The 14,072-nt window shown below is 39.0% G+C and overlaps 1 protein-coding gene across 2 annotated transcripts in view; it reads right to left on the reverse strand.

Moving 5' to 3' along the window:
• The window catches only part of DPY19L1 (dpy-19 like C-mannosyltransferase 1), a 96,006-nt gene that overhangs the window by 57,052 nt on the left and 24,882 nt on the right, over positions 1-14,072 (reverse strand). For both annotated transcript variants that reach the window (XM_068549293.1, XM_068549292.1), the window contains exon 7: positions 1,009-1,066. In XM_068549293.1, the coding sequence (XP_068405394.1) occupies positions 1,009-1,066 (58 nt within the window). The remainder of the gene's footprint in view (positions 1-1,008; positions 1,067-14,072) is intronic.

Below are 14,072 nucleotides of genomic sequence, written 5' to 3' on the forward strand. Positions count from 1 at the left end.
CAATAATCCCATGAAATGGATAACATCATTATGCCCATTTACAAAGAGGAAACTAAGATGAGATTAAATGGCTTGCCTAGGTCACTCAGTCACTAAATGGCAGAGCCAGGATTTGAACACAGTAAACTGGATCCAGAGTCTATGCTTTTTACAATGCTGTTCTCTTTGGAAAGCCCTTGGATACGTGAAAATTTACAGATACAATAAAATATTCTGCAAAGGATACTCAAAAGTATATTAAAGTTTAATATAAATGCATTAAACTAGAAACATACACTATAGCTCCTACATCAAAAAGTTACCCCGACACAGGAAGTTAATGGATACATGGATAGCTTATTTGCATCACAGTTAAAACACAGTGTTAAATTATATACAGAATTAACACAGACCCACTATTTCTTCATGCCACTAAGAGATGTATCACATAAAAGATATAATGGTCATGAAAAGTTAACTAAAGATAAGTGCTAGTGTTTAAAAAAATGAATCAAAATAAGATCAAACATTTAAAGAATGCTACTATAGATTACATTTAAAGAAATTGGGGCTTCCCTGGTGGCGCAGTGGTTGAGAATCTGCCTGCTAATGCAGGGGACATGGGTTCGAGCCCTGGTCTGGGAAGATCCCACATGCCGCGGAGCGACTGGGCCCGTGAGCCACAACTACTGAGCCTGCGCGTCTGGAGCCTGTGCTCCGCAACAAGAGAGGCCACGATAGTGAGAGGCCCGCGCACCGCGATGAAGAGTGGCCCCCCCTTGCCGCAATTAGAGGAAGCCCTCGCACAGAAACGAAGACCCAACACAGCCATAAATAAATAAATAAAAATAAATAAATAAAAATTTAAAAAACTTATGAAAAGAAAGAAATTAAGGAAGAAATTTATATTTCTATTAGTAAAATCTCCTAAAATTTTAAAGAATACTTGACTGACTACCTAAAGAAGAAACTCATATTTCTAGAAGTAAAATTCCCTAAAGATTTTGAAAATATTTGTTGACTACCTACCTCTCCATGATTGAAAAAGAAGCACAACACTGTGACCAGGCCTCCTAATCGACTGCCGCTGGAAAAGAGAATAAGAAAATGTAACTTGAATAACAGAAGGCAGGTCAATCCTAATAAAACCCTGAAATAACAGAGCATGATAATCTGCCAGTAGTACAAAAAGTTTTAGCCACATTAGAACTCTACTACACTTATTTACAAAACAGCTTATTTCCTCTAAGGTATCATTAGTCAAAACAAGTTTTATTTTTTAAAAAATCATTTTCCATCTTCAAAATGTACAGAAAAACACAAACTGACAAGATATAAAAAATTCTTAATAGTCATGTTACTGTGCGTCATGCAACCTGACCTTTCTTTTTCTTCTTTTTTTTTTTATCCTTTAGTACACATATTAATTTGTGTCCCTCAGCATTTCTCGAAGTATTTTTCTTGGCATATAATATATATTCAGAAGAGGGGATGGGAGCAAGTACAGAAAAGTGCTTAATGGTCATAAAGCTGGAAGTCATCACACTGTCTCCTGCTCTTGGAAATTCACAAAGCATGTTAGCACATTAAAGATTTAATTAATTCACTATTTCCCAAACCCAAGCTACTTTTATACATGCTTGGGAAACCTAGTTTACAGATAAAGTTTTATCATTCATTTGTTTTCCAAAAACTGGGAAATACAACACAAATATCAAAATATGAGAATCTGGCTTATAACTCTAGCTAAGAAACCACAATGGTATAGTTTGGCAGTCCTAACAGTTAAACCTTCACTTGATCAGGTAAGAGTGAAACACATCCCCATTCTCCTCCTCCCCTGGCCAGAAGCATTTGGGCAGGTGAAAGTAAGGTTGTTTTTAGGTTTGTTCCATCATTTCTTTCATCTCTACTATTGAGGTCTTTTTACTCTCTTTAGCTCATGCTGCTTTCTTGTTATTTTGCCCAAATATCCTTCCTTCTTTCTATCCATCCAGCAAACATGTGTATAACACAGAGAAGTAACAAAGAATCAGACATAGGTATTCTAGGCCATTATATTTATTCTTCAGGATGTATGAATGAGGAAACACAGAAGAGATATATGAGATGGCAGGGATAATCCATGTAGCAAGAACATACACCCTCTGCATCACCCCCAGAAGGAGAAAGGAAGGGCTGGGATCCCCAGCACATGGGGCCAGTCAGCCAAGAGGAAGGTGAAGTTTGCATGTTTAGTGGCAATGAGTTTACAGAGTTGCCGTTTTCCCTAGAGTCAGGCACAGAGCCACTTGCTGCTCAAGAGAACAGGTAGCAGTGCTAAAGGCTTGAGGAAAGGGGGGAAGGGGATGTCTGAAATACCACTTGCATTTAAGGAGAGAGGTAAGGAGGAGAAACAGAAAGACTGTAGAGCCATCTTTAAGGGATCAACTTACGTTCAAGATCACAAATTCATAGAGACACTAATGGTAGGACTGTGTGATTTTACTCCACTGGTTATTAACCTGGACTGGCACAAATGAAATATAAAGGGGCAAAGAAACAGCATACTGGCCAGATAGTAGTGAAGTGATGGATCACAGAAATAAGAGGGACAGATAAAGGAGCTAAAAAGTAGTACAGGTCAGGAAGCGGAAGTCAGTTCTCTCCTCAGAGGCACAGCACGGCTACTTCAAAAGACCAGCAAATAGGCAAACCCCAGCCCTCAGTGCAAGTGAAAGCTTAAGAATGAGTTATGGGCTTAAATAAATAATTAGATGTTTAAATATTAGATATTAAATAGATAAATATATTTTAACAATTTGAACATATTCTAACAAGACAAAAAGTCCAGAGGTCTATATATTTTAAAAAATGGTTTCCTCCTAGCAACCCTCCCCCAAGCCTATTCACCTAAGATAATCAGTAAAAACATTTGTGTGTGTATCCATCCTTCCAAATCTTTCTCTATAACCATACAAACATATATTTTAATGTGATCGTACTATTAATATTCCTCAGAAATGTTCCTTTTCTAATTAATCTATTATGAAGATTATTCCTAATCAATACTTGTAACCCAAGGCATTCTTTTTATCGTAATCGATGTCAAATATTGCACAGTACAAACACACTGCAATTTGTTCAGCCCTTTTCCTGTTATTGGTCATACGAATGTTTTTCAATTCCTTGCTATAATTTTTTAAATGTTAAAATAACATCGTTGTACATGTAAAAAAAATGGTGCCTTTATTTCTATTGAACAGACTTGTGAGACTGCCAAGTCAAAGAATGTGAACTTTCCAGAGAAGCCATTCCAGTCCACACCCTCACCAATGTATGAGGGGTCCGTATCTCTATAACACAGCACCCAATATGCCCAGATCCTTTTACATTTTGCCCATAGGAAGGGTGAAAATTTTTTTCTCACTGTTATTTTGATTTGTTCTTCCTGCCTATTTGTACAAGGCATCATTTTACTTTTTAAAAAATTTTTTATTGATTTTTATTGGAGTATAGCTGCTTTACAACAAAGCATCATTTTAGTGGGTTGTTTTGTTCTGTTTTCTTCATTTACTCTTCTGTGAATTGTATTTTCACATTCTTGTCTGTTTTCCTATTGGATTCTCTGTTTCCCTATTTAAAGCTTAGGGATACAAGTTTTTTACTGTCATGTGTGACAAAATCTTCTGATATAATTTACAGTGTATTCTGTCGGAAAAAAGTTTTTAATTTTATGTAGTTAATTTCATAGTAAAATGTCAATATTTTAATTTATTTCTTCTGCATTTCCTGTCTTGTCTGTGAAGGTCTTCCTTACCTCAAAATTATATAGTGTTATAATATACTATAGGTTATGGCACAGCATCTTCCATGATTATATAGACAGCTTTGCTTAACTAATAAAGCAGGGAGGCAGACTTCCTGTTATATTCAGGCCCTGCATAGCCAGGAGGGGAGGATAAACTTTGCTTATCTACGAGGAATGTTCTAAGTTACAATCACTAGGAAATGATGTGACTTGCAATAAATCCAAAATAGTGTTCCCAGCATTTGCCTTCCTACCCTCCGATCCTTAATGACTTATCACATAGGTCATTTTATTTTGCTAAACAGAAAAGATGTAGTAATCAGAACACTTAAAATTGATTTTTTTTTTTTTCCGTTACAGTTGATCAGTTGATATTTCAGCATTCCCTAGTGGTTAAAACAAAAAGTTTCCTCTGCAATATTACCACCACCTGTCAGAAAATATGAAAGCTCCTACTGTGCAAATTTGAAAGGATTCTGAGCTTGGCAAACATTTACCACATTTACTCATACATCCCATTAATCGTTTGAGCCTTGATTTCCTTAGATATAAAATAAGGGGGTGAGAATGTAAAAGATCTTAAAAATACTTTTCAGTTCTAACGTTTAATAATTTTATAGTTCTCTTCCTTCCCAAACCTTTCAGTGAAGCAGATTCAAACCAATCATCACATTTTGGTAGGCTGTGTTAATCCCTGAGGTTTTTACCTCTATTTACCAAAGAATGATGAAACACGCAAAGTTCAAAGAGAAAACGAAAGTAGTCATAACTAACTCAAAATGATACTAAATTACCCTTGGAGTGAGTTTTCTTGCTGTGTAAATGCTTAAGAAAGAGAATATGAGAGAATATTTTGGAAAGAAATCAATTAAGAGAATTTCTCAAGTTTGAGATGTAATCCTCAGCACCTGCTAGCCCACCAGGCCTGGCTGAGAGCTGAGCATCTTCCCTTAAGCTTAGAGGCAGGGATACTTTGGAGCATTAAGGAAAGAGAAAGTAAAGGTGAGAAAGAGAATGAGACTCAGGAAGGCTGAGAAAAGTTCTCAGCTTGGTCCTGCCAGTCTGTTATAAGCAAATCATTAATGCCTTTAATTTAACTCTTTGTCTGCCAGGGCCAAGAAAAAGAATATTTTATTTACTAGATTGTGAACTTTCGATACATCACTGCAGCTGTTGGAGTGCCTAATACTGAGCCTCTCCTAAGGCAGAGATTCAAAAGGTATCTGAAGAGTAAGTGAAAACATAAAAACTATTCAATCAGAAGACTGCTGGCATTCATTTTGGGGGAACCTTGTGGTCAAACATACAACATCTCACGTCATTGCTACTTGGACCTCCATTCCACGGTGAAAAACTTCCTTCCCCATCAGCCTCCGCCTCTACCCAGATGCTTCCTTCTCCTGCCTTGAAACCTCACCTTGCTGTGAGAGTCACTCTGTCATGCTCCTATATTGGCTCTAGACCTGGAGGTGAGGCCAGCAGCCACCTCTATTGTCACTTCCAGACACTGCTCCTGAGCCCTTCATTAAACCCTGCTCATCTCATCTCATTTCTTCACTTGCCCTCCTCAGAGCTGTTATCTCCCAACACTCCAGCTCATTCCCCACTATTCACAGCTCTCTCCTTCCTCACAGGCACACCTAGCTTCTTAACCCTCTGTTGAGCACCACTGGAGAAAATTACACCAACGTGCAAACCTGTGCTGTCCTAAAATTATTTTAAAAACTCAATCACAAAGCCTCATGAACTCTGCCTCCCAAATATCCTGGAGTCTGTCCGCTTCTCTCCATCCCACCCCCACTATGCTAGCTCAGGCCACCATCCCCTTCCACATGGACAATGGCAGCACCTTCCTGCACAGCTTCACTATATCCAGGCTCACTCCTACAGTGTATTCTCTACATCATGCCATCATTAAAAATAAATTAATACGATCACACTAACACTATCCACTCAATCCTTCATTGGCATCCCATTGGTCTCAGGAGGAAATTCAAACCCTTAAACATGTCTAAAATGCCATGTGGGATCTGGTCCTGCATACACTTCCAGACCCCTTTCACTATTCTTCCTTCTTCCCCAAAACCTGTGCTCCAGTTGCACTGTCCTTGTCACAGTCCCACAGTGTGCAGATAGCCTTGTGGGGGACAGGACTGATGGCAGAGCTGAGGCAGTCCTAGGGAGAGAGAATACCATGGTGTCCTAGTAAGAGAGATGCTGGGATGTCCCAGAGAGACAGAGAATGCCAGGGTGTCCCAGGGAGGCAGAATGATAGGGTACAAAGAAAGAAGTGCAAGGATGCCAGAGATATTCTGAAGGAAGAAACCAATGGGATTTTGTGACTACTTGGATTTCAGAGGTAACTAAAGGGGATAGTCATGGATACCTTCTCAGGGTTAGACTTGGGCAACAGTGTGGTTAACTGTCATTTGCTGAGGGACTTCCCTGGTGGTGCAGTGGTTAAGAATCCATCTGCCAATGCAGGGGACACGAGTTCAATCCATGGTCTGGGAAGATCCCACATGACACGGAGCAACTAAGCCCATGCGTCACAACTACTGAGTCTGCGCTCTAGAGCCCCCGAGCCACAACTACTGAGCCCACAAGCCACAACTACTGAAGCCTGCACGCCTAGAGCCCGTGCTCCGCCACAAGAGAAGTCACTGCAATGAGAAGCCCACGCACCGCAACAAAGAGCAGCCCCAGCCTGCGCAGCTAGAGAAAGCCAGCACACAGCAACGAAGACCCAACACAGCCAAAAATTTTAAATTTAAAAAAAAATGGAAAAAAAAGTGTCATTTGCTGAGATAATGACATAAAAGGGGGCAGATTTTGTAGAAAAGACACCAATATTTTCAACCAATAACTTTCATCAATTTAGGCATGCTGAAGAGAAATACACATCTTTTAAATATTCATATACAACTGTTAGACCAAATGATTAAAGATGTGCTAGCAGGCCAAGTTAATAGAACATTCAAAAAACCAAAACCAAAAAAAAAACAAAAAGAACCACGGAGCTGGAAAAGTTTGAGCTGGTTCAATTCACAGCCTACTTAAGACACGTTTTTAACCAAAAATCCAGCCTGCATAAACAGTAAATGCTTGATTTATTAATGAAGAACAAAAAAATGTCAAATGAAACAATGGAAGTGAAATTAGCACACAGAATAAGGAATTCAACTTTTCCTTAAAACAGGTGGAGGGCGGGGAAGGAGTAAGAAACTGATGTTAAAAAGTTAGTCTATTCTGCCACAGAGCCTAAAAAAAAACACTGAGTCACTTCATAGGTGACTTGGGTTGGATCATGAGAAGATAAGAGTTGGAAAACTGGTTATATTAATTATGACTATTCACTTCAGGATAGAAAGAGGGTTATTAAGCAAAATTAAAAGGGGGGTTTGACATACAGACTAATCTTCCAGTCCCTCAAGGCTTCTGGAACCTATCTAGAAATAAAGTAGTTCTAAAAAAATTCTGGTATCAAAGAAGCCACTATGAACCTCCAATGGCCAAAGATAATAGAGAAAAACAGAAAACCAGAATTGGATTTTCTTTGCACTCTGTGAGTGGTTGGTTCCTCATGTGGAAGAAAAGGCATTTTCTGATGAGTAGCTGTGTCTACAAAAGAGTGGCCAGGCTTTTCTCACAAAAGCTGAGAAGCAGTGAAGAATTTAGCAGAAACAGGTAGAGAAAGGTAAATATTCAAAGGAGAAGGAAGAGTCAGGGACAGATCCGAGTGGTCACAGAGATACTGAGCAGCAAACATTAAATGTAGAGACCTTCATAAAGAAAATCATTTAAAAGTTCTCCTCAAAAAGCTCCCTTAATGCAATAAAGGGAATGGAAAAGAGAGACGGGGAATACTGTTTCCTGCCTTGGTGAGTGCACTCGAGCCCTCACATATAAGTGTCCACAAGAGGTGGGGGTGGGCAACTGTCACTGGTACCTGGTGTCACTTCTGCACTGAAGTGATTAAGAATCCAATGTGCCTCCACTCTCCGTATACAGAGGCTTCTGAGGCTGGTAAATGAAGAAGATGCAAGACGATCCCAACCTGTTCATTCTACAATAAAAGCCACTAGTCAGTAAGTCCCATCCACCTTACACCCTTCTAACCGGCTTTTACAAGCTACCTCGTTCTTAAAACTAAATGTCAAGCTAAGCATCACGAGGCTGTGAGGAAGCTTTCAGTGTGAAAAACAGAAACAAATACAAATTGAAGGGGGATCTGCAGGCAAGAGACAATGCAAGAAGCAGAAGAAAACTTCAAGCTCAAAACTCTTTAGGAGAGTTGGAAATCTCATAGAAAGTACAATAAAGTATAACAGATAAAATAAGGGAGGGAAAAAAACTAGAAATTAGATTTCAATCCAAGAGTTCCATATCCAAACAACAGGATTTTGAGAAAAAAAGAGACAATGGAGAAGAGAAAGTCATCCAAGGAATAATACTAGAAAATTTTCCCCAGAACAGAAGAATGCACATGTACAAATGAACAGAACCCACAGGTTATCCAATGAAAAGAATGAAACAAAATCTACCACATCATGACCTTTATTTAAGACATGAAAAAGAAGAACCCAAAAGCTGCCAGAGGGAGAAAAAGCCACGTACAAAAGGAATTGATGGCAAAACAGAACTTAATTTTGAAAAGCCAAATTGAATCTTAGAAGACAGTGGAACAAAATTTCAGGAAAAATAAAATACTAAAATCAGTCAAATCAGCAATCAAGTGGAAAAGTAAAATATAAAGTTCCAACATGCAAGCCTAGAGAGGGATCAGTCTACTGTGGAACCAGAAGACAGAGGACTCTAAGAGGGGGGCCCCAGGGAGCAGGGCTGGGAGAACTGAAATGGTGAATTTTATACGTTTGGCAACATATAAATTAAGTGTTTTACAGTTTAGTTGTGGTTTAGAATTAATCAGTATACAGAAACCGAAGGAAAACAAAATAATAGGCAATTATTAACTACAGGAAAGAAACCGTTACCACGTAAACAATTCATTACCCTACCTGACTCAGCAGTGAGCAACATTTACATGGTTGTAATACATAAATATGGACTACTGGTTTCCATGGTAGAATTGCTGAGATTTCAAAGATGTGAAAGTGGTTTCTCTGGACAAAGGAATGGATGGGTTATGGAGACAGACAGGGTAAGAAACTGCTGCTGCATTTTATCACAAAAAGCCAATAAGCCAAGGTCATGTACGCACACACAAAATAATGACAATTAACTTTAAAAACACACTAATAAGTCTCTTTTACCCAGCTGTAGAATATAATAAAAAAGTAGTTCAATAAACTTATTTGGGGACCTGTTGATATTTGTCAGACAAAGAGCTATGAGTAAAACAATCATAAAAATCTTCCAGACAACATTAAAACCGATATTCTTATTCATCACCAAAGGAAATAAAATAGTATATTTTATTAATTTTGGCTTGAAAAACCATTAGAACAGAAACTTCAAAAAACAGACTGAAACATCACAAATCGTCAGACCATCCAAAACTATGGGGCACACTTCTATATGGAGGAGGATGAATTGGGGAGAGATGTGCAATCAAAGAAATACATATTCAGGGAAACTGAAATGCCACACACAGTATGCTACCTTTCATTTCAATTTGTAATGTGTCAACAAAATGATTCTAAGAAAAATTAACGGATCACAAAATCACATATATGAGTACTAAAAACACAGCAAAATAGGATCCTAAAAAATGGTAATATTAAAAAGTGTAAACTTATACGTGTCAAACTAAAAAAACAATGCCCACAGTTTTTCAAAACTAAACAATATACCATATTTAAGAATATATACATAGATGATAAAGTTATAAAGAAAAGCAAGGAAAAAATTAGACCAAAAGTTAGGATGCCGTTTCCTCTGAGGCCTGGGAGAAGGGAAGAAAATGCACTAAGGAGGAATTTTAAGTGAATGAAAGCTTCCCATAATGACATTTCTTAATTTGAGTGATGGGTACACAGGTGTTCACTTTACTATTGTTTAAAAATATATGTAAATATTTTATACAATTCCACAGGTAGGACACATTCCACACATAAAAAAGTTTTCTAAGAGAGGATAGTGGGTACTACAGTAGGTAATGTACTCAAACCACAGAGATGCACGAAACATAAAGTAAGGAATTTCATATAGCTGTTTCTTTTAAGACCCTAAAAGTAAAGTTCAGTAAAAGTATTTCCCATGGAGGACAACAAACAAGTGTGCAAGTAGGCAGCAGGGCCTGGAGAGTTACCAGACTGTGTAAGTGGACTCAGAGTCATCAACTCTACTCAATGCTCAATGATTTCTAAAGAAGGTCTGCTCAGATGATCTAGAACAGAGAGCTACATGCTGAAAGAGCCTAAAAACCAAAAAGGGGTATTTTCTGGGCACCCTGCAGTAGAACAGTGAATGGAAAAGGGCTCAAAGATTCTATTACAAGATCTAAAAGTCATACTCAAACTTAGGTGCTTTAATGATTCTACTCTATTTCTCGTCTTAAGAATTGTGGGAGGGACTTCCTTGGTGGTACAGTGGTTAAGAATCCACCTGCCAATGCAGGGGACATGGGTTCGAGCCCTGGTCCAGGAAGATCCCACATGCCACGGAGCAACTAAGCCCGTAAGCCACAACTACTGAGCCCACGTGCCACAACTACTGAAGCCCACGTGCCTAGAGCCCGTGCTCCACAACAAGAGAAGCCACCGCAATGAGAAGCCTGCGCACCACAACAAAGAGTAGCCCCCGCTCACCACAACTAGAGAAAGCCCGCTTGCAGCAACAAAGACCCAACGCAGCCATTAATTAATTAATTAGTTAATTAATTAATTAATTAAAAAAAAAGAATTGTGGGAAAGGAATTTTTGTCCATCCTTCAGCTACAGTTTTTATGAGAGGTGTAGAAACTCTAAAGATGGTGGCAGCCATAATCAGTGAGAGACTAAAGAGAAAATTAAGCACAAAAAGACAGAAACAGAGTCCCTAAAGGCTATTCACAGCACTTCTCCGTGAAAACCTTGAGTGGTTTTATGCATTATTTTACCATCCTTAGATTAAAACCAAACAAAAGAATGGCTTGGCTGGCTGCCAGGTAATCACTGTAAAAGGGGCAGGTGGCACAGGTGGATGGGACTACATCCTCACCACTGGTGAGACCAGATTGCAGTAGAGGAAGGAACAGGAGTTTTAAAGATTAGATTGGGGGTGACGAGGATACCCAAGGGGTAGTCCAATTAAAAAATCTTGTTTCAGTTTTGTCCTTTGAGAGGGAAAGGTAAGAGATGCACATATTCCTTGGCAGAAGGGAAGGAACCAAGAAAGACAGACTGAAGGACGGTGACAAATAAAGAATAACAAATAAAGAATAACTACTTGGTAGCAAGTAGGGATGAACTCTGCAACACCAACAGCGGGATGAGCCTTAACACAAAAACACATCTTCAAATGGACATCCCTCTTTCAGGACTAATTCTGTCCTAAATTAATTTTCCACTAATAGAAATATTCACCCTCAAAAAACAAAGTTTGTTTTGACTTCCTTTGAATTTCAAAGCAAGGCAAAAGGACGAAACCAACTAACTGGGGAAATACACGTACTTCTGGGACACACACATGCCCAGACACCTCTATCAGAAGTAACAGAGACAGGAAACAAGTAGAGTAGGAGGAGGGAAGGAGAGAGAGTTGATATGGAGAGAACAGGCCTCCTTGGTTAAAAGGGCTTTCAAATTCCCAGTTTCAGTTTTTATGAGGCCCAAATACTTTGTTTCCTGTCCCTAATACCGCAAGACCTCTGTATCCCAGTACCACACTCCTTCTTTTATTTGAGCTAGTCAGAGTATTTCTGGTGAGCTATTTCCAAAAAGAAATAAAAAATCCTGTTTAGAAACTCTGTTATTATTTGTACACATCTTTTACATCAATAAAATTTATAATAAATTTTAGGCATATGTATACTTTTTCCAGAGAGTTGGCTGTTAAACATTTGCCAGCACACCACTGCTTCAGGGTAAATATTAATAGCTATACATACCATCCAATCTACTCTTACTTAACAATGCACAATGGACTAGTGAGGAAGCAGCCCACACTCCAGAATAATACTAAAATCAAACTGAGTGACAAAAAACAAAAGGATTAATATTACTTGCATGATATCTGCCCTTCAGGTCCAACAAGAAAAGCTTGCATTTATCAATAAGAGATTCCACTCCTCAGGAATGTATTGAATTCCCCTCAAAAGAAGCAATGGGGACTTTCCTAACTGCCTACTAACTACTCTCCTACGTTCCCTCCCCCCGGCAGAAGAGAGACTTGCACACGCGGGGTCTTGAGAAACTGGCCTCCAGAAACTGTTAGTCTGTGGCTGAGAAATACCAGGGTATCTTATGAAATAAATAACTGTAACTATGTCTTCACAACACAGCTTTTAGAAAACAATCAACAATAGGTGTTTTAAAGAAATACCAAAATCCTGAGAATTCCAGACAAAAAGGTACATCAGAAATAGGTTGTGTTCGCAAAAACATCTTATTTCATCTCCTTAAGTCAGAGGTTGGCAGCCCAGCCCCATTTCACCATTTGGCTGTTTTCTATCTTCCCTTCTACTTCCATTTCCAGTGAAATGAACTGGCTTATTTGACTTCAGAAAACCTGTGTTGTGTGTGTGTGTGTGTGTGTGTGTGTGTGTGTGTGTGTGTGTGTGTGTGTGTGTGTGTGTGTGTGTGTGTGTGTGTGTGTGTGTGTGTGTGTGTGTGTGTGTGTGTGTATATATATATAAAATTTAAAAACAAATATACTTCTGGATTCTAAAATGTCATACTCAATCTGCCTATAAATTTCTAATCTGCTAAACAAATATGAACTTTTATTTCTCAATAGAAACACAATTTATAAAAAAGATTCTAAACTCAATTGAAGATATCCTCCTCTTTATTCTTAACCTACATGTTAAGAAGTCTGCAGCTTTATCCCACTTTATAAAATTAAAAGGGTGACAAACCTAATAATCAAGGAAGAAAACATTAAGAACTACCTCAGTAACTGGACATCTCTAAAAATACTCATGTCAAGAACACTTAAAAATGCAATGAAAAAAACTGATAGAAAAAGTGATAGAAGACTTGATTCAACATATTATAAACCAGGGTCACTACTGGAGTATAATTTACACACCTGGGCCCCCAGGGTGCAGTGCAACAGTCAAGAGAATACAAGTGGCTCCACAATGCACAAGAACTGGATGTCATTTGGGGATGGGTGGACGATCCTAGAGTTTAGGATGTGTTTGGACAGGACTAAAGACATTATTTAGGGAAAAGAAAATGTGTGACACTAGTGGGGTCTCTATATCCAAGCACAGCTCCAGAGGGTAGACCACCAGGTACAAGAGTCGGACAACATCAAAGGGGCCAGCTGGGGCACAAAGCAGTAACGTGGGTGAAGCTGAAACAGGATGCAGCCCTCAGAGCTGGGAGAAGAACCAGAGACAGCTAGTTGAAAAGACCCAAATCCTCTTAAGGTAAAGTCACTCCCTCCTGCTACCCTAAGCAGTGAGTGGTCTATGGATTTTTTTTTTTATCCTAAAACTACAATAAGAAATAAGACTTTACACCACAACTCAGCACATGTACGTCTACACACATATATACAATAAGCAACAAACAGAAGTTTCTCTAAATAACACCTATTTTATAATGGTATACTTTATTTTTTACATTTGTATTCTTTTCTTTTTCATGTAAAAAAGTTGCTGGGCCTAAATCACTAAATTGATTTTAAAATCCCCTAGGTAAAGCCCTGCAATTTGACAGACTCTGTGCTGAAGTAGTCACTGGCTGACTTTGGGGGCAGGTGGGTGTCAAGGGTCACATGAGATCATAGCTCAGCTTGAATCCTGTCCCTCTACTGGTCAAATTTCTGATTTCCTTCACTTGCTTTGGAAGAGGTTTCAAACCAGCCTGGCATTAAGGTCATTCATCAACCAGCCCAACTCATTTCTCCAATCTTAATCTTCCACAACACCTCCTCAATCATCTGCGTCCCAGTAAAACTGATCTGCTTGCTAACCCCTCCATATCCCAGATTTTCCACCTTCGCTTCTCCCTGGGATTCTTTTCTCCTCCACCTATCCAAAATGCTCTGACCCTCCAAGGCGGAGCTAAGTCGACTGCTCCACACAGAACAAATTTCTCCTGCCTCCAGAACTGTGAGCACTTTATTCCTGCTGTCTATCTTCTACTGACACACGCCTACCACCACTGCCATCTCCCACCTCACCCCACCA

This window comes from Eschrichtius robustus, chromosome 8, assembly GCF_028021215.1.
Source record: "Eschrichtius robustus isolate mEscRob2 chromosome 8, mEscRob2.pri, whole genome shotgun sequence".
Lineage (NCBI taxonomy): Eukaryota > Metazoa > Chordata > Mammalia > Artiodactyla > Eschrichtiidae > Eschrichtius > Eschrichtius robustus.